At 38.0% G+C, this 18,693-nt stretch overlaps 1 protein-coding gene across 1 annotated transcript; it reads left to right on the top strand.

Annotated features, from left to right (window-relative positions):
- Positions 1-391: 391 nt before the first annotated feature.
- LOC146558779 (FYN-binding protein 1) lies at positions 392-17,118 on the top strand. Its single transcript, XM_085247185.1, has 16 exons — positions 392-529; positions 6,135-6,786; positions 7,593-7,707; positions 8,175-8,230; positions 8,380-8,417; positions 8,721-8,755; positions 9,246-9,345; positions 9,462-9,624; positions 11,324-11,471; positions 11,595-11,611; positions 11,966-12,026; positions 12,235-12,277; positions 12,415-12,577; positions 14,256-14,289; positions 16,150-16,187; positions 16,299-17,118. Exons 1-16 carry the CDS (start codon positions 527-529, stop codon positions 16,322-16,324), a joined length of 1,692 nt encoding a protein of 563 aa, XP_085103311.1. The 5' UTR covers positions 392-526; the 3' UTR covers positions 16,325-17,118.
- The last annotated feature ends 1,575 nt before the right edge of the window (positions 17,119-18,693 follow it).

Here is an 18,693-nt window from a genome sequence, read left to right as displayed (position 1 = left end):
GCTGACTACATGACGTGTACAAGATGAATAAATGACATAACGTACGAGGAAACCCCGCTCTTACTTCACTAAAATTCTCGTCCTTTCATGTATTTTTCAACATCTCCTCGTCTTATCTAAATAAGGTTATTTTATTCTTTCCTGCCCTAATTAATTTGCTTTTCTTCACTTCATGCGCTCGCACATAATCAAACACAAAGAGTAGATCAACAAAAGCACACAGTGAGATTAATGCCACACTTAGTAAGGCCCGGTTGGATGTTGTTGTGCACATTATGATAAGGCTGACCTTTCAGGGCGAAATGAAACAAAGTGGTGCGCCTATTATTTTCTGCTCTTATTCTTATGTTGTGTCACTATCAGTCACCCTCTTGCCCACACTGAATTGCAGAGCATTTCCTCATTCGCAGTAAGCTCAGTGTGGTTGTGCGTGCAGCAGCACACACAGCTACATCGGCCTGGATACTGGTGTTACTACTAGACATGGAACGTTTTGACCACTAATAAACTATCACTGAAGGAAAAGATGGTAAGGCATTCTTATTTATTCTTTTTTTGAATGTACTAATGATGGACTAATTAGGAAGTCCTCCACTGAAGCTTACACAATCCTCTTCAGGCGCTGTGTGTTTAACTCTGACCATTTCCTCCTGACCACCAAGAGGTTTATGAATAACTAGACTTTTGTAGAAGGAACCTCAGCAGGTATTATTGTAACACTACAGGTCTAACCTCAGTTTCTATGTATCCTCCACTTAGAACAAATGTACTTTTATAACTGAACCATCTTTAAAACGTTCAAGTTTTGTAACACAATATCCACAAAACATGACAAGTACAGTTTGGCACAGTTTTTCTAAACAGCGTTTATTGGATCAGTTTCACAGGGGAAAAAAGGGGAAGTTGAAGAGAGGAAAAAAAGAAATGTTCATGGTCAAGCGGATGAAAGCAAGTTTTATTACAAGGCTGTTGCTGGTTAATGATTCACACTAAACTTTATGGCTACCTATTTTCTAATGTATCCGAATGTTAAGCACCCTAAGGCTTTTTGTTAGACAAAAAAAAAAGAGTCATAGTCATAGGTTATGAACTCTTTTAGGAAAGGATTTTATTCTTCCATCACTTTTCTTGTTTCTTTTTTACTCATCAGCAGGGAGTATTAACCCTGGCCACTCTGATTTTACACATTAGTATAATTCTTGGGCTTCATGGGTGACTGAAAAGCTGAACTGGGGATAAAATAAATCAAGACATTTTACTTGTGAATGGTGTGGCCTTTAAACTGGACGTCATTGCAGACAATTGGTAATTATTTTAAAAAAAAACAAAAAAAAAACTTGGTTTTACCCTGACCATAAGAATGAAATTTGCAGTAGCATATGTATTTTTAACTGTCTTGTTTGTTACAGTAGAGTTACAGTAGTACTGTTTTCTCATTAGGACCTGAGTGCAGCACACCTGCACAAGCAGTCTGTGGTTTTTAAAATAATCTAGTTAACTGTGTCAGCCTGTGTTTGCTCTGCAGCAGGCGCGCGCTGACTGAAAGTGTGCGAGCATGTGAGTGTTTCTTTTTTTTTTTTGTGGTTTGGAGGGAAAGTTTTTTGTCTGCTTCCTTTGTTCCCTGTAACAAAGGCGATGCTGCCGCCCCGAACTGCGAACGGAGCTTGCAGCTTATTGGTGCAGGAGTGACAGCAGCATGCGTTTCTATGGTAACCGGGTGCAGGATGCTAGCTGAGGTATGGAGGTGTGTGGTTGCGAGCACTTCCTGCTCTTCAGCTACTTTTTGACTTTGCACAGCTCACAGCCTGAACGAGTGACACTGAGTGATGGTGTGATTCGTTTATTGTTTTTATTTTGTCAACAGCTGAGATATTCATTCCTCATGTTTCACAGCTTCCGTTTCGATTGTATCTCCCTTACGGTTCTTTTGATGCTGTGAGCATTTTGAAAGGCCGGGTTACTGGGAAATAAGATTTAAATCTCAATGTGACTTTTCACCTGAATAAATAAAGGATGATAATAATAATAATGATCTCTAAAATGTTTCTCTCTCTATTTCCGCTTCTACCATCCAGCACTACGCAACCTCTCTTGATTTACTTCATAAGGATTCATTTAAAAACCCCAATGTCTACAAAATATTTTAAATATAAGCTTCACAGAGATGCTAATTATTATCCATTGTTTCATCCATATGAAACATTTTTTAAGAATAACATGACTAAACGTAAAATGCATAAAATGCATAAAAATCTTGAGGTTATAGGGGAAAAATAATATATTTATTTTAATTTTCTCATCTGTTTACTTGGAAATATTAATTAAATAATTAATATTAGTTTGCAGTTCTGTCCATTTTCATTTTCAGCCATTTGGAAATATTCAAATGCAGTGGATGTCTAGTTAAAACTGCCAGTATGATAGCAACCAGCTAGCAGCAGTGCGTTGTGGTTCACAGAGCGATCAGACGGGAAATGACCTCTGAAAAGCTGATTAAGCGTTGGGAGATCCGTGCTCAGTCACCAGCAAAGCAAAGCAAAACACCCTGTCATGCACAGATGAAGCGCATGCCAGTAACTTCTAGAAACTCGTGCACCAGGGTCACAGGTGCAAACCTCTCTGTCATCAAGGTGCTTTCCTGCAAGTCATATGATTGTTTTTGTGAGCTCTGGAAAACGTGCCAGTACCTTCCTCCTCTGTCCCTTGGCTTAAGCCTTTTTGCACCCCTACTTGGCTCATAAACATCTTACACAAAAGGTGAGCAACAACATGTCACATGTTGAAGACTGTCTGCCTTGGTGTGAGTGTTCTGTTCACGTAGAAAGAGACAACAGTAAGTACAACGTATTTATGTAGTATCCCAAAGTGCTTTACAGAGGTATCAATAAAAACGAACTTGTGCAAGGTTAACATGAACACACATGTAATGAATGTTTCAATGGCTCTTCAATGGCATGTGTGGCATAATGGTGCAAAGCATAAAAAAGCGGCTCCACCTTAAACAGTTCTGTAAAAAACGAGTAAATAAATAAATAACTTATTGGACAGTTGTAACCAAGATGAACTTGTACCAGAATGATGAGGAAAAGTATGAAGAAAGGGAGAAACAGATCATGATCCAAAGCATTATGTGTCAAACAGAACCATACTCTCTGCTCAGCTTAATCCAAATGCTGCAGAAGCAATCAGAAAGCACCTCACTGTGAAAATAGATAATGACCCAAACCAAGCAACAAGAGTTTCTTGAGGCCAATTAAAGAATATTCTTCAATGGCCAAGTAAGTCACATTGTCTCCACCGAATAGTGCATGCTTTTCTATTATTGAATACAAAACTGAAAGCAGAGAGACCCTCAAACAAGCAGCAGCTAAAGGCAGGTGCAGTAAAGGACTAGTAGAGCAACTCAATGGAAAAAACAGCATTTGGTGAGTTGTTCTTTCATGCAAGCATTCAAAGTATTTTTTATATATATGTTTAAATTGATGTTAGTTCACTAAAATGTGAAGGCTGTGCATAAAAGTGACTGTCAGTCTCAAACAGCTCATGCTAAATTTGTGATCAGTCATCAGTTCAGTGACATCTTTGTTCTTTGATTTATAATCCACTGCAGTGGTGTACAGAAGCTACAACTACAATAAAATGTGTCTTCGTCCCAAATGTCACGGAGAGCGCCGTCCTCCTAGTTCTCAGTCTGGTCCCTTCCTCACTCGCCATGCTGACTTTTAAAATACAAAGACAAAATGAAAGCCTCGGCTAACAGCTTCAAGATGGGGCATTAATCAGTGAGTGATGTTGCAGTGATCAGGCTATGAGTAATGTACTTTTTAATTTTTCTTTTCTTATTGTTGTCAGAGCGATTAACAACATTAGTTTAACGAATAGTTTACACAGCACACGTTTAACTTGCATAAGTTCCCTCAGATCTGCAGATCTTGAGGTACAGTTTCCAAGAAGAAGTAAGCAGCTCCCTTCGTGACTGCCTTTTTCAGTGCAGGTGTCACGCATGACATCACATCCCGTGTTTGTAACACTAAATGTCTGATTAATGCTTGATAGTACATCAGTGAGATCTACTCACACTCACAAGATCTACTAAAAATGATTGAAAAACAACTTTGGAGAAAGATATTCTGATGTTTACGGGGTTTTTTCTCACTCAGTGGAAGCCCTCACTGGAGTCAGCAGTGTCTTGATATGTCTTGGCTTTACTTTTAGGGAGCAGTGAGGTCATCCACCTTTATAAATAGTCTACTGCCAGCTTGCTAGAGAACATGTGAAATACTCTAAACTGAACTGAATAAAGTGATGCAGCAGAGTAATTTACGATTTCCAACTCATTCCTTTTAAAAATGGACATTCACCAGCACACATAAATAAACGTTTACATTGATACATATATTTGTACATATATTTATTATTATTTTCAGATGTAGCCATTCTTGTATTTTGCTTGTTTACATTATTGTATTTTGCACAACTCTGTTGCTTGTGAAGCTCGCACACAAGAATTTCACTCACATGTGCTGTACCAATGTACCTGCACATGTGATGTGACAATAAAAGTGATTTGATTTGATTTGATCCCCAGCAGGTTATATGAGGTCATGTGGCCCGCTGCATGTGGAGCAGACGAGGCTGAGAACTAAAGCTTTTGGAGTAACGGTGGACTCGCTCCCATTGAACTCCCACTAAAAACTTTGTTGTTGTGAAGCACTTTGCAATATTTATCTTCAGTCATCTTAAGTCATAATTTCATTTGTACTTACTTACTTAGAATAGCTGCAAGATGTGCAGTTTAGGTCTCAATACATCACCATTAAAATGACTTTAACCAGTAATGTGTTTGAGGAAGTGTTGATCCAAACAAATCTGCTCAGATTATGCTGCCATGATTGTCATAATAGGTTATTTTGCAGCATTGCAGGGAAACAAACAGATTACAAATATGGACAAAACAAAGCGCTGGTATCAGACTTGGTTTTGGCACTGATAACTTTATTTTAAAATGCACAATTGCAAATTGGTCCACAGTTTTGATGTGAACCAGTCCTATCCTATCTTCAGTCATCCGCAAAACCGCAACAACATTTTTCCAAAGTTTAAGCTTTGGAAAAATGGATTTCAAAAAACAAAAAGTCCTGATCAAAGACAACAGACCGAACGAGGTCTCAGCAGGATTTATACGTGATGAACGACATTTTAAAACGACCTCTAGTTCATGCAGGGAAGCAAGAATATGGGTGATGTGGCGTTTGGCTGCTGCATCTAAACCAACCAGAGGACTTAGAAACACGCATGAACAATGAGTTCAAATAATCGAGATGGGAGAAAATAAAAGTTCCAACTTGTTAAATGACAGCAGAGGTTTGATTTGTGCTTCTTAGATGAAATAAATGAGACTGGGTGAGCTCGGAGATCACGTTCAAAATTTAAATTCTTGTCAAAGATTTCAAGGAGGTGATTTGAGGTCGCCGGAGAAGCTAAACACAGCCAAACACAACAAGGTCAGCTGTGATGGTAAAACTGAGGATTATTAATGGTGAAGCACTGAGGCACTACTGTTTATCTTCAATATAGCTGAAGTACGAATTAATGAGCCTGTTAAGATGACCCAAGGGTAAGAAGTAAAACAGCTGGTCCCAGGGTTGAGCCCTCAGTGCATAACATTGTGTTTTATTAGAAGATGCTTTCATTTAGCATATTTCTCAAGAGTGACAAGATTTTTGTTTTCCCCCTGTGTTTACTTTCACCAAAAATCTCGGCAAACAGGACTTTAGCTCACATGCTTTTTAAAAATGCATTTGTGCTGATCTACTTTTTTTTTATTATTATTATTATTCTTGACTAACATCTAATAATAATTACTTCTCACATCATTTGGTTCTTTGGTGTTCAGAGTTCACCAAGAAGTTTCAAGTGCTGCAAAGAGAGCTATCAGTTCTGTGAACATCAAAACAAACCAGGAAACAGTGTTGTTGCACGCTGCATTCTCACTTTGTAAAGATAGCGTAGGGGTTTGATGTGTGTGTGTTTGTGTGCGTGGGGGGCATGCCTTGCTCTGTGCTGCGCTGCTAACTTCCTGCTTTACAAGCAGAGCTGCTGCAGTTGAGATTCTGCTCTTGTGTTGTTTTCAGGGGGACAGCGTTGATGTCAAGGCTCTGAGAGCCAAGTTCAACAGCAAATCCAGCACCTCGGATACCAGCAGCCGGGACAGCGGCTCGCCGAAATCTCCTCGACCTGGGTTTGGGAGAGCCATTCTTCCAGTGGCAGAGAGCGAGCTGACACAGAGACTTTCACCCACGATTCCTCCTCATCTGGCTGGCCCAGGCCCGGTGAGACTCCCGAGAATTGAGCCGATGGCGGCTTCGATCCCTCCCAGACCGGGTTCGTTCCCTCGACCGCCTGCCTATGCTGGACTCAGAACCCCCACTCAGCCAACAGATGCTACCAAAGTCAAGCAGACGGGGGAGATGCTACAGAACATGATGCTGAGGCATCAGAAGTCCCCGGTCCCCCCGGTCCCCCAGGTCCCCCAGGTACCCCAGGTACCCCGACTAGGAGCTGGAAGCTCAGCTCCTGTTCCACCTCCCACCTCTACCCCTCTTCCACTCAGACAGCAGCCTCGACAGAGGAGCGCGGGGGAAGTGACCCCACTGAGGAGGCCTCTGCCCCCTGAAGGACCGATGCCCGTGAAACCTAAAAGACCTCCGACTGTCAACTTGGAGCCGTTTCGGAGGAACAGGAGAGGGCTTCCTCCTGCTCTTCCTGCCCCGAGGACGAGTGATGGTAAGTCTGTCTGGTTCAGGTGTTCAAGTCCCTTAATAAGGTGCGCCATCATATTAAGTTAACACAGTAAGTGAGACCATCTTGACTTGTTTGTGTCTGCTGTACTGTGACTGTGGCTGGTGTATAGTTTATGGTAAAATGGTAAATGGCCTGCATTTGTATAGCGCTATACACTACATTCAGTCATTCACCCATTCACACACACATTCACACACTGGTGATGGCAAGCTACATTGTAGCCACAGCTGCCCTGGGGCGCTCCTAACTGAACTCCCAAAAATACAAATAATAAAATGAATGATGACTAACTTCCTTTGAGCTGCTCAGTTAAGTGGACCTGATGTTCTTCACGCTGTCATGTCCTGTCACGGAGATGGACAGAAACATAACCGTGTCTTTAATTTTCTTGCTACAATGGCTGAAAATGTCAGAATTGTCCAAATCAAATCTAAAAGGGACAACAGCAATCTGCGGTGAGGTAAAGCTCCGAACGTAAATCAAGCATCTTAAAAGGAGGAGAGACTTTTAAAAAGAATCTGTTTTCAAATCTTGTAATGAGACAGATTCTGACACTGACAGTCCTCAGTGTGCTTTGTCAGTGACAAAAATGTGCTAAAAACTTGATTTGTTCAACCACTTTAAAGGAAAAAGCAGAACACTCAAACAGAGCACCAAACATCGCGTGTGTAAAGCAGTAATTTCTGCTGTTTGTGTGATTGCTTTTTGTGGGATTACACTTCTTTCATCCATTTCATTTTGTCGTAACGTCATTGTGCAAAGATTTTTTTCTCTGCTACTCTTTGTAGGCTCAGGAAGCAGAAGGATGTCTTTACCTGTAGCACCACCGGCAGTGGTCAGTCCTCCAAAACCTCCACAACGCTCTGACAAACCCAACAGACTGCAGCGGCAGATTGCCTCTGCGTAAGTATTTGGGTTAACACAACGATGATGTGAAGCCCTGTTATGTCTGGTTTTGAGCCTCTTATGTAAGAGGCCCAGTGCTGCTGAACTGATGCAAAGGAAACTGTGTGAAACTCTTAGTGTTTTAAACCAAGTATTATAGGACACCTTAGTTTCAGCTTTCAAATGACTTCATTTACATCTAGTGCGGGCAAGAGATGCTGAAGAATTACGAAGCAGAGGGTTTACCGCTGCTGCAGTCGTGACCCGAGATTAGAAAATATGTGCAAGGATTCGCCTGTTGCACAGCAACACTGTTTCTCAAAATGCATTTTGAACACACCTAAGTATACTTTCAAAGAAAAACCTTATTGACCGGATGATGGTTTTAACAGTCAAATTAAGCTTTTTCCTACTGAGTCAATACAGATGTAACAAAGCACTTGCTGACCAGTAATCAGAGAAACCCGTCTGATTGTCGATTTCAGGGACCTGGACGAAGACGAACAGGATCCCTATGACGATATCGACATTGACAAAAATGGTGAAGACTTGTTTTGTTCTTGAAGCTTCTCTGACACATTGTCTGAGCTATAGTCACTGCTTGGTATTTTTAACATTGTGTTTTCTATTAGAGGACATGCCCTGTTTTCACATATCGGTTTATAATTTATATTTTGCGTTACTTTACAGAGAACTGCAGCGAACACAGTTCACAGTGTGTTGATGGGGTGAGTAAAGAAAAGCAAAAACGAAAAATTTACCACCGTGGAAGTCTCGCTTTGCAAGAACATAGTGCACATTTCCCTGAATCTGTTAATAGACTAGGTTTAAAACCAACATTGCACTCTTAGAAAATAATAAGGCACAAAAAATAAACAGCTCTGATCATTTTTTGATTTAAGCTTTGAAAATCTACAAAAAGGCACTCTTTTATCAGAAGTAATCAGAAGTGCCGCTTTTATCTAATAATCCCGTACAAGATGACTTGTCTTTGCTCTTTACGGGTACAAATAAAAGCTTTTCTCTTGCAGGATGATGACGACGAGGTGTATGAGATGATTGATGAGTAAGTATGAATGTTCTGTCTTCCCCATTAAACCACTGAGTCTCTATTTAATAGAAATGTGGCTGCAGCTGCATGAACAGAAAGCAGTCTACAGTTTCTATTGTTTCTGTTGCTGCTTCTGTTATTTTTGCAACTCATAAGTGATCTGTGGTGCAGTATTTAAGTTACAGTGCAACAAATGGTACCTTGGTACGATATCTACATCTTTATTTATCGTTTACTATAAAGAGTAAGTCACACTCATTTCCTGTGATTCAACATACAGAATTTCCTGTTAAAGCAAAAACATTGTGACAGAATTCAGGCAACGTCTGTCGAAATGTGGGAAGACTGGAGAACTTGAAAAACTTTTTGTGTAAAACGCTTATGTGTGAAACATTTATCTGCCCAGAAAACGAAAAATAAAGGCACCTAACTCAAAATCTGTGAAGGGGGAATTCTTTTAAAAGGTGGCCGGTCTTCGTTTGTTTATTTGATTCTTCTCTTATAGGGAGCAAGAGAAAGCCACCATGAAAGAAGTTAAGAAGAAACAGGAGAAGGACATGAAAGAGATTCAGAAAAAAATGAGTGAGCTCAAGAAGAAATTTCAGGTAAAGACACGGAGAGAGAAAAGATGACTTTTAAGTTAGCCTGAATGGTTAATGGTTAAGTTATCCTGCTCCGCCTCATCCCTTTGGTGTAAACATTATATCTTTCCCCCGTGCAGTTACAAGGAGAGATAGAGGTTATTCACACCGCCAAAGTCCGGTACGACTGGAATGGGGAAGGGAAACTGGACCTGAGCGTGCACCAGGGGGACAGCGTGGAGATCCTCCGTGTGACGGGTAACCCGGGAGGCAGATGGTTGGCACGCACTATGAATGGAAACTGTAAGTTTACATTTCAGTCAATCACATAAAGAAAGTCTTTGAATAAATTGACTTGTACCAAAATATCAAAAGAAAAAAGAAAGCAAACAAAGTAGAGACTTCTGCATCAAAGTTTTCCATCTGAAACACTGGTTATTGTCGTCGGTGGTGATATTATCGTAGCTGTGGTTCAGGAGATGAAGCAGGGCGTCTACCAATCGGAAGTCTTGATGGTTTGATCTCCGGCTCCTCCAGTCTGCATATCAAAGTATCCTGGTGCAGAGTGTGTGTGTGTGTGAGAATTAGGCAATAATTAGGCTTAGAGTGAAGGACTGTATGAAGGTGTGTGTGACTGGGTAAGTGAGTTGCTTGGTGAGGACCTCTTGGCGTCGTATTTTAGCACAAGGTCCCTCTTTCATGTCAGATTTATTCAGTTTCTTCCTACTGATTTTATTTTTTTTCATTTGTTCATCAAAAAAGCAAAGTAATGCCAGTAACTGACAAATGAAAACTCAAATAATGCAGCTTTCGCACTTTTTCCCCCGAAAGTCGTTAATTACGGTACTTCCTTCTGTAAGATATTTTTTCTGTTCCTTACTTCCTCAAAGGGCTCTGGCAACAACTTTTCACTTTATTTATTTATTTTACTATGTCCTCAAAAATATAAAGTATCTGCAACTGAGCATTTGAGACCATAACGTCTAAAGTATCACAAAGTTACAATGTAAACAAAATGCAGTTAGTGTGACAGAACTTTAGCACATTATGGTGTAAGCGTGCTTATGTAGCAGGAGAGTGATGCTGTTGCTCCCTCTGCACGGATTCATTTAACAATAGTTGAACTCTATGGAACTGAGAAACAACTGCTTCCTGTGTTAATGTTAGAAATGCAGACTCTGGATATAAATATACATTCACTGCTCACTTTGTTAGCTACCCCTTTGGATGTGCCTGTGATCTTAGAATATCTTTAATTCTTTGTGAAATTGAGTAGAAATTCAACACGACTCCTTGGAGATTTTGGTGCAGCTGATCCAGATTTGTAGCTGTGCATCTGTAATGTCTCCCATTCAATTACATCCCAAAGGTGCTCTACTGGATTGACATCTACTGACTGTGGAGTCTATCTGAATACAATGAATACAGGACTCATCATCAGACTAGACTTTTATCCAATCTTCTGTTGTTCAGTTTTGGTGAGCTCGTGTTAATTGTGGCCACAGTTTCCTGTTCTTAGCTGACAGGATTGCCAACCAGTGTGGTCTTCTGCTACTGTACCCCATGTGCTTCAAGGTTTAACATGTTGTGTTGAAAGATGCTCTTCTGCATCCTCTGATTGTCATAAGTGGTTATTTCCATGACTGTTGTGTTTTTATCAGCAGTCTGGCTATTCCCCTCTGACCTCAATAAGGCATTCTCACCCAGAGGACTGCCATTCACTGGATATTTTCTCTTTTTTGGACCACTATCTGGGAAAATCCTGGCACCAACAACCATGCCATGTTCAAAGACACTTGATTCATCTTTCTTCTAGGATTCTGTGCTGTGGCTATTTAGCATAAATCTAGTTTTATTAAGTAATAAAATAAGTAATAATCATCTAATATACAGATCAGATTCTGGGTATTAGATGATTATGTGTGGCTAATACGTATCGTATAATCATGAAATGTCACAATCAAGCCACAGTGCTTCATTTTGTTGTTGCACTTCTCTGCAGATGGATACATCAACAACTCGTGTGTGGATATTGACTATGAAGCAGTGAAGATCAAACACGGGTACAAAAAATCAAACTCACAAGCGTTACCTCCACCACCCCCGGACCCACCACAGATCTTTAATATGGACTCCGACAACAGAGACAGGTGCAGGATAAGAGATTGCTAATTCTGCTGCAGCTTCACATCTGTTCAGTTGAATTTCATTTTCAGTTTTACTCACGTCTCTTCCAACTAAACCCTTGTTTGTATGTTTCCTCTAACTTGCAGCCTGATTCAAGATGAGGGTAAGTGACTGCAGACCACAGTGAAGTGCAAATAACAATCTATGCCAAGTTAAGATGATATAAAAATACAAAAGGATTTTTCTCTTGTATTTTTCTCTAGTGGAAAAATGTATAGGGATATATTTGGTGCCTAATTTGTCTTTTCTAGAACATTTCTATGAGCTACTTGGCAATCTTGCAGTATGCAAGTGATAGCTATGTACTTTTAAAAATTTTTAGTTTTAATGACAAATATTTGAAACAGTTTCTTTCATCAGATAATATTTATTATTATTTCTTATTATGTAGCATTTATTATTTACTATTATTTATTCCTTTTAGCATCTGTTTTATGGACTTTTTTTTGGTTCTCAGATGACTATGATGATGTCCAACCACTACCTGAAGATTTCCCACCTCCACCACCTGAAATCAGGTATCAGTTAACCCCCAATTAATTTGAAGAAGGCTGAGATATTGATGACTAAGTATTAGTGAATTTTCATCATAAAAATAACTTTTATGTGTGCAGATCTAGTCACTGGTGACATCAGATGGTGTTAAAGAAAAACTAAATTTAACAATGAGAAAATTGATAATGAATTCATTTGTGATTAACTGTTATACCATATTATATTTTTCAGCATAGACCCCAAAGTGGAGAAGGATTTGAAAAAAAAATTTAAGGTAAACCTTTTTAAAAACTTTGCAGAGTGCCATCTGCATTGCAATCAATTCAGATGTTTGTTTGTTTTTTACTCATGCAATGGGAATCGCCCTTTTCATTATTTTTTTTTAATTCGACCACTGTGACTGTTTCCCAGTATGATGGACCACTCAGGGTGCTGCACACCATGTTAGTGGATCCTAACTCCATCATAAAGAAACCAGGAGCAAAAGATCTGCCTGTAACACAGGGAGAGATTGTGGATGTCATCCAGCTCACCAACAGCAAGAAAGCTCTGTGTCGCAACAGGTTTGGGAAATGTATGTAAAACCATCAGCATCTCATTCACTTTTGTAATTGTAATTTGTAGAATTTGCAGTTCATTGGTTTAAGAAAACATGAAGTACTCTGGGATTTTGTTTGTTTGTCCTTTTTCAAATATATGATGTCATGAGCTTTTCTTACTGTTCTTTTCATATGTCGTTCATTACGGCCTCTGGAAAAAGAAATAAAATTCCTGTAAAAGATGTACGCATCTTCTAAACCTTTCGCAGAAGAGGCTTTATAATTAAAACATTTCAGCCATTTGTATGTTTATGTGTTTGAACATGGCCCAGATGGAGTCAATGGTGACTTAAAGACAATATTAAAAACAAAGATTAGACAAGAAACTGCTGTGAAGATTATAATAATAATAATAATAATAATAATAATAATAAGAGCATGCTGGAAAAACAAAACAAAACAGTGCAATCATATTCCCAAAAATATTAATTAACTAAATAAAAAATTACCTCAAATGAAAGCCAAATAAAACATTATTTCTAGTAATAATAAAAGGGGATGTCACACAGTTTTAGTTTATTTCTTTATTATTTATAATTATTATAAAATGACATCTTCTCTCTCTACAGCACAGTATTTGCTGAATATGTTGATCTGCTGCTGCTTGATGAAAGATCAGGCCATTGACATTTCTTCCTATATCCTTTCTTGTTGGTTAAACCTGACCCAAATATTACCATAAAACTTAAGATATTTCAATTAAACACAAATTTGTGCCACAGAAAGATAAAGCCAAGAGAACAACAAAGTTACAAGAATTTACTCCTTTATAATCACTGATGTTCAATGAAAGTCTTTAAAACATAGTGTCACAGTCACAGCAAAGAGGGATCCAAATGCAGGATATGCAGACAAAGTATAAAAAAAAATAACTGTTAATTAGACTGACGGTAGAAGTCTATGGACAAAAGAAGCAAAATTCACAGTAACACATAAAAACAGCAAACTCTTAAAGAAACACATGAAGCACACAATTATAACAACAACAACAACAAAAGAAAAGACACTGACAATGACTGTAGGGAGACTAGTGATATATATGCACTAATGAGGTAATCAGGGAGAATGGAAACACTAGAGTAACAAAACACAGCTGAAGCTAATCAAGGTAATGACAAAGAAAGAAAAATGAAATATAAGACACGGGAGACAAACGCCTACCAAAATAAAAGAGGAAGCGTTATTACACAGCGACAAGGACTTGACAACATGACACAAGAAGATTAAGATTTGACAGGATACAAGAAGATACAGTACTAGTGAGGATGAACTAACATATGCCAATACATGAATGAACTCCACAGAGAACAATCCCTCTAACCTAAGTAAAGATGTACTGGTGGACTTCACCTTGATTTTGAGGTCACGTCACTGGGATTCGAACTCGTTTGAGATTTTTAGTAGCTACACCTACGCTATATAAATTTGAAACTCCTACGTCGGCTCGGTCTCAAGCTATCACATTCACATCGCCTGCCAGCCCAGCAGGGCAACAACAATACCCATCGGCCTTTTAAGTCTTTATGGAGTAATAAAAACACAACACAGATCATTTTTGTGTAGTAATATCAGACAATAATTCAAAAAGTATTTCAATATTTCAAATGATGATAATAAATAGTGATAATTTCTGTGCTGTCTCCTGTTTCACAGATGGTTATGTGTCCAGATCTCTTCTTCTTCCAATGTAAGTGAATCCTCCTGACTTCATATGTGACTGACTATGTCAATGTACTTCCTTAAAGTGTAAAGAAGTAATAAATCACACTAAATGTGTGTTTTTTTGAAGATTGTCAAAGATAAAAGCTTAGTGTATGAAATGTATAATATAAGGGTCATTGATGTGCACATCTGTGTGTCCGAGTGCATGATACTGTTTAAAAAGATCTGTTGAAACTAATTTAATCCGATCATTGCATCTAGGAATTTATTATATAAATTCCCATCTTTGAAATTAAAACTAACACTAATGTAGTAGACAGTGTTAGAGGTTTAAATAACATTAATTTAATTGCATTTTTTTTTTGCACTTTTTTCGTGCCTCCTGAGTTTTGCAAATATTTTCATTTTATACAGGCTGTTACTTGAACACCTGTATTGAAGGACAAAAGAATTTGAAATTTTATAACTAAACATATTCCTAGTTTTACATTGGTTGCCCCCCGACCTGGCAAGTATATTTGCATGTATACTAGATGTGTGAGGACACACGTTGTCTGTGTGCATGCGAAGCAATGTGCAAGCTAGGACTGTGTCGTTTTTTCATTACAACATGCAGAACAGGAAGTAGAAACCTTTTAAGTGGAATTCAGGTACACACAAATGTGCATAACCACCTAAAAGTTTGATTTCTTCAACTATTTACTGATTTATATAATTATTAATGTATTGCTAAAAGTGCATTAAACTGCACCTCTCCTTTCTTTAGCTTTATATTATTCTGGGTCCTATTAATAGGTTGAGACAGATTCTTCAACATTAGGCAGTCGATCACAGTAACAAATAAGATTGATAACAGGGGAAAGAATAATATCCTCTGGAAGGGGAAACCTCACTTAAAGTGTAGAGTGCCCGTCTAGATGAGCTGATGTTTCCCTTCCCACAGCTTCAGCAGCTTCCACAATGCTTATTATCCACAGCAGATTTCAGGCATTGTCTTTTTCCCCCGATTCCGGCTCCTCTGAGCTTTCACTTTTCTTCTATTCTTCTTGTTTCTGTGTTTATGAAATAGGAGTACATACGAATGAGGATCATTTTATCACATTAAATCGTTTTGTTATCAAGCAAGAGCCAAGATGAAAAATCATAAATAACCATTAAAAAAAATGTAACAAAAGTTATTACAGTTTTGTATTTTCTAATTTGTTTTTAGCTTTATTTATTTATTTATTTTTTAATTTTAACTTAAAAAAAATTTCAGTCTAGCTTCAGTTCATTTCAGGAGCCAGTTTGCTTGTTTCAGTTTAGTTTCAATTGCTTAAAATGTTTAGTTTTGCTTCAGTTTTTATTAGTTTCAGTGTTCGTTTTAATCCTTTATTTAGTGTTTCTGGAGAACAGAAGCAAGAGACAGGAAACCCAGTAAAACACAAAAATCCAATACACACAAACTGCCCATCAAATCCTCATCAGCCAAATGCTAATAATACGTTTTACAAAATGTACAAGTGCTAAAACTAAAGATACTCGCTTCATGTTTTTGTTTTATTTTAGCTTTGTCTTTTTTCTGAAAGTCTAGTTTTTGTTTTTATTTTAGTTGAATAAAATGTTTTTTTCACATGTAGTCTTTGTGAAACTGTCTTTTACAAATCTTATCTAAATATCCAAACCTTGTTTTTGTCTGGGCCTCAGAAGCATATATTATTATTGGAAATCTATTCATGTATTCATAAACTAACATTAAAACTGAAATTATCCACTCAGTTACAAAAAATATGCACGTCACAGCAATGGCTTGTATATAACCATCTTTTCTGCTTTTAACTAGTTTAGTTTAAACCTTGTTGATGAAGCTTATGGAATATCACAAGTTCCAAATATTCTTTTGCAGGGAACAAGACATTTATGATGACGTCGACTATGCAGATGGTAAGTTTCCGTTTTTATACTCTGCAATAAAATCCAGTCAGACTGAGCTTTTGTCATTTGTAATTGAAGTGCAAGTATAAAGGCGCATTTTCTTTCTCTGTTTTGTTTCAGATGTCTACGACAACGATTCTCTGTAACATGATTATTAAAGTGTATCAAACTAAACATACAAGAGAGAAAAGGAAACAAACAAACCAAACATTTTTTAGCTTTATCGAACTATAACCAAAAACTGGATGCTAGAAAATCAAGTAAAGACAGAATCTGTCTGGATACAGATGCTTTATTTGATTGCACAAACTTCAGAAATGTGTTGAAAAGTCACAGGTTTGTAGAGTTTCTGTAGATTTGTTTGTGCTAAGCTGTATAAAAGTTCAAACTTAATCCAACTGTGTAATTATTCAAACTGACAAAATCAAACGATATATCAAACTTAAATATAAATATAATAATTTATAAGGACTTGGGGTTTTTTTGTCCACAAAAGGTCACTCATAATAAGACTGTGTAAACAAACTTACTGTAAACCTTCACTCACCTGCCACTATATTACCTGCTCAACGTATCAACACGTGATGTCACAGAGCTCACTCTACTCAAATGGCCTCCACAGTCACCAGATCTCGGTCCTGTTCATGGACTCACAAACTCACAACATGGATGTGCAGCCAACAAAATCTGCAGTGACACTTGAATCTCTGCCATAAAGAATTAAAAATGGTTTTAAAAACAAAATGTGGGCTGGAACCTTATATTAGTAATGTATAGCTAATAAAGTGGCTGGTGAGTGTAAGTGCACACAGATTGTCGAAGGTCAACAAACTCATCAGTGTTTGTCAAAGTGCTTGTATAGAAAATAAATACACTATTACTGTTGATGTGTGTATTTTTCACCCTCTGAGATAATTTAAATAAAATAGTTTTTATCTGATGATTGATTGTTTTGTTTTGTTTGTTCCTTAATAAAAAATAAAAACAGAGCTCAACTAGTGAAAATGTTTGATTATGTTTAGTCAAATGGGAGTTAAAGTCCTTTCCTGCTGTGGTAAAGTTTATTTTCTAGAAAGACTGAGAGGTTTGCCATCACTAAGGTGAGGACAGCTACACATTATCTGTCTGGGTAGGTTTACATCAAAGCTGAAATAACTCAGCAGTTCTATTCAATTCAATTTCATTTATACAGCTCCAAATCACAACAACAGTCTCAAGGTGCTTTATATTGTAAGGTAGACCCTACAATAATACATACAGAGAAAAACCGCAAAATCAAATGACCCTCTATAAGCAAGCACTTTGGCAACAGTGGGAAGGAAAAACTCCCTTTTAACAGGAAGAAACCTCCAGCAGAACCAGGCTCAGGGAGGGGCGGCCATCTCCCGGGACCGGTTGGGGTGAGAGAAGGAAGACAGGATAAAAAACATGCTGTGAAAGAGAGACAGAGATTAGTAACAAGTATGATTCAATGCAGAGAGGTCTATTAACACAAAGTGAGTGAGGAAAAAGCGCCCAGTGCATCATGGGAATCCCCCAGCAGCCTACACCTATTGCAGCATAACTAAGGGAGGATTCAGGGTCACCAGATCCAGCCCTAACTATATAACTTAGCAAAAAGGAAAGTTTTAAGCCTAATCTTAAAAGTAGAGATAGTGTCTGTCTCCTGAATCCAAACTGGAAGCTGGTTCCACAGAGGAGGGGCCTGAACACTGAAGGCTCTGCCTCCCATTCTACTTTTAAATACTCCAGGAACAACACACAGGCCTTTGTTTCTGTTTCCATCTTGTGGTGAAACCTCTCACCTGCATCCTGCAGAACACTCGAGAAGCGCTTTGCAGACAGAATGAGGTTTATGTCCATCTCGTCTAAAATTATTTTCCTTTCATCCACAGTCATAAACCATAAATATTTATAGATGTTTGCTTTTTATTAAGAAATGCTTAGTTTGTACTGATACTTATTTATTCTTTAAATTAAACCCTCCTAATGCAACAATATTCATAATGCTGAAAAAAAAACTAACAAATATTAAACTGTATTTGAAGTCGTTCAAGTTCTTCCAAAACTGATTTAAAGCTCATCATTTATGTCAACAATGCATGTGTTTAAGCAGAGACACTGAAGAACAACAAAAATATTCAAAATGTCCAAATACTTACAGTCTGGGCTGAATATTTGTTGTTTAGTTTTTAGTTTCTGTCCAAATGCTTCTACCAGTGGCTCTTATTTATTCTTATTTTTATTATCATTTTGTTGGTGCTGGTTGAGACAGAGAAATGTGGAAAGCCCAGTCACAACAAACATACAAACAAATCCCTCCTCATGCTAATAAAATAAAAATACAGCCATATTTTGGAAATCTTTAGAAAACTTAAAGTAAAAATGATAGCACTATTTATGAAGTTAATAACAAACTGAATTTACGTTTTCATCCCCTAAGCCAGCCCGCTGGACTTTAAGACAACCATGATATCAGACTACTAATTTCATGTTTGTTATGTGACGGATGTGT

This window comes from Mchenga conophoros, linkage group LG15 (genome assembly GCF_057382185.1).
Source record: "Mchenga conophoros isolate Kocher_MC1m ecotype Shallow Benthic linkage group LG15, M_conophoros_male_GT1.1, whole genome shotgun sequence".
Lineage (NCBI taxonomy): Eukaryota > Metazoa > Chordata > Actinopteri > Cichliformes > Cichlidae > Mchenga > Mchenga conophoros.
The sequence above is the reverse complement of the archived record's forward strand: the minus strand, read 5'-3'. Positions and strand labels throughout refer to the sequence as shown.

Bases quoted from the DNA above. Each gene is read 5' to 3' on its own strand.
- LOC146558779 (XM_085247185.1), top strand. The intron at 9,346-9,461 runs GTAAAGACACGG...TCCCCCGTGCAG, and splicing joins AGCTCAAGAAGAAATTTCAG to TTACAAGGAGAGATAGAGGT. The intron at 14,290-16,149 runs GTAAGTGAATCC...ATTCTTTTGCAG, and splicing joins AGATCTCTTCTTCTTCCAAT to GGAACAAGACATTTATGATG.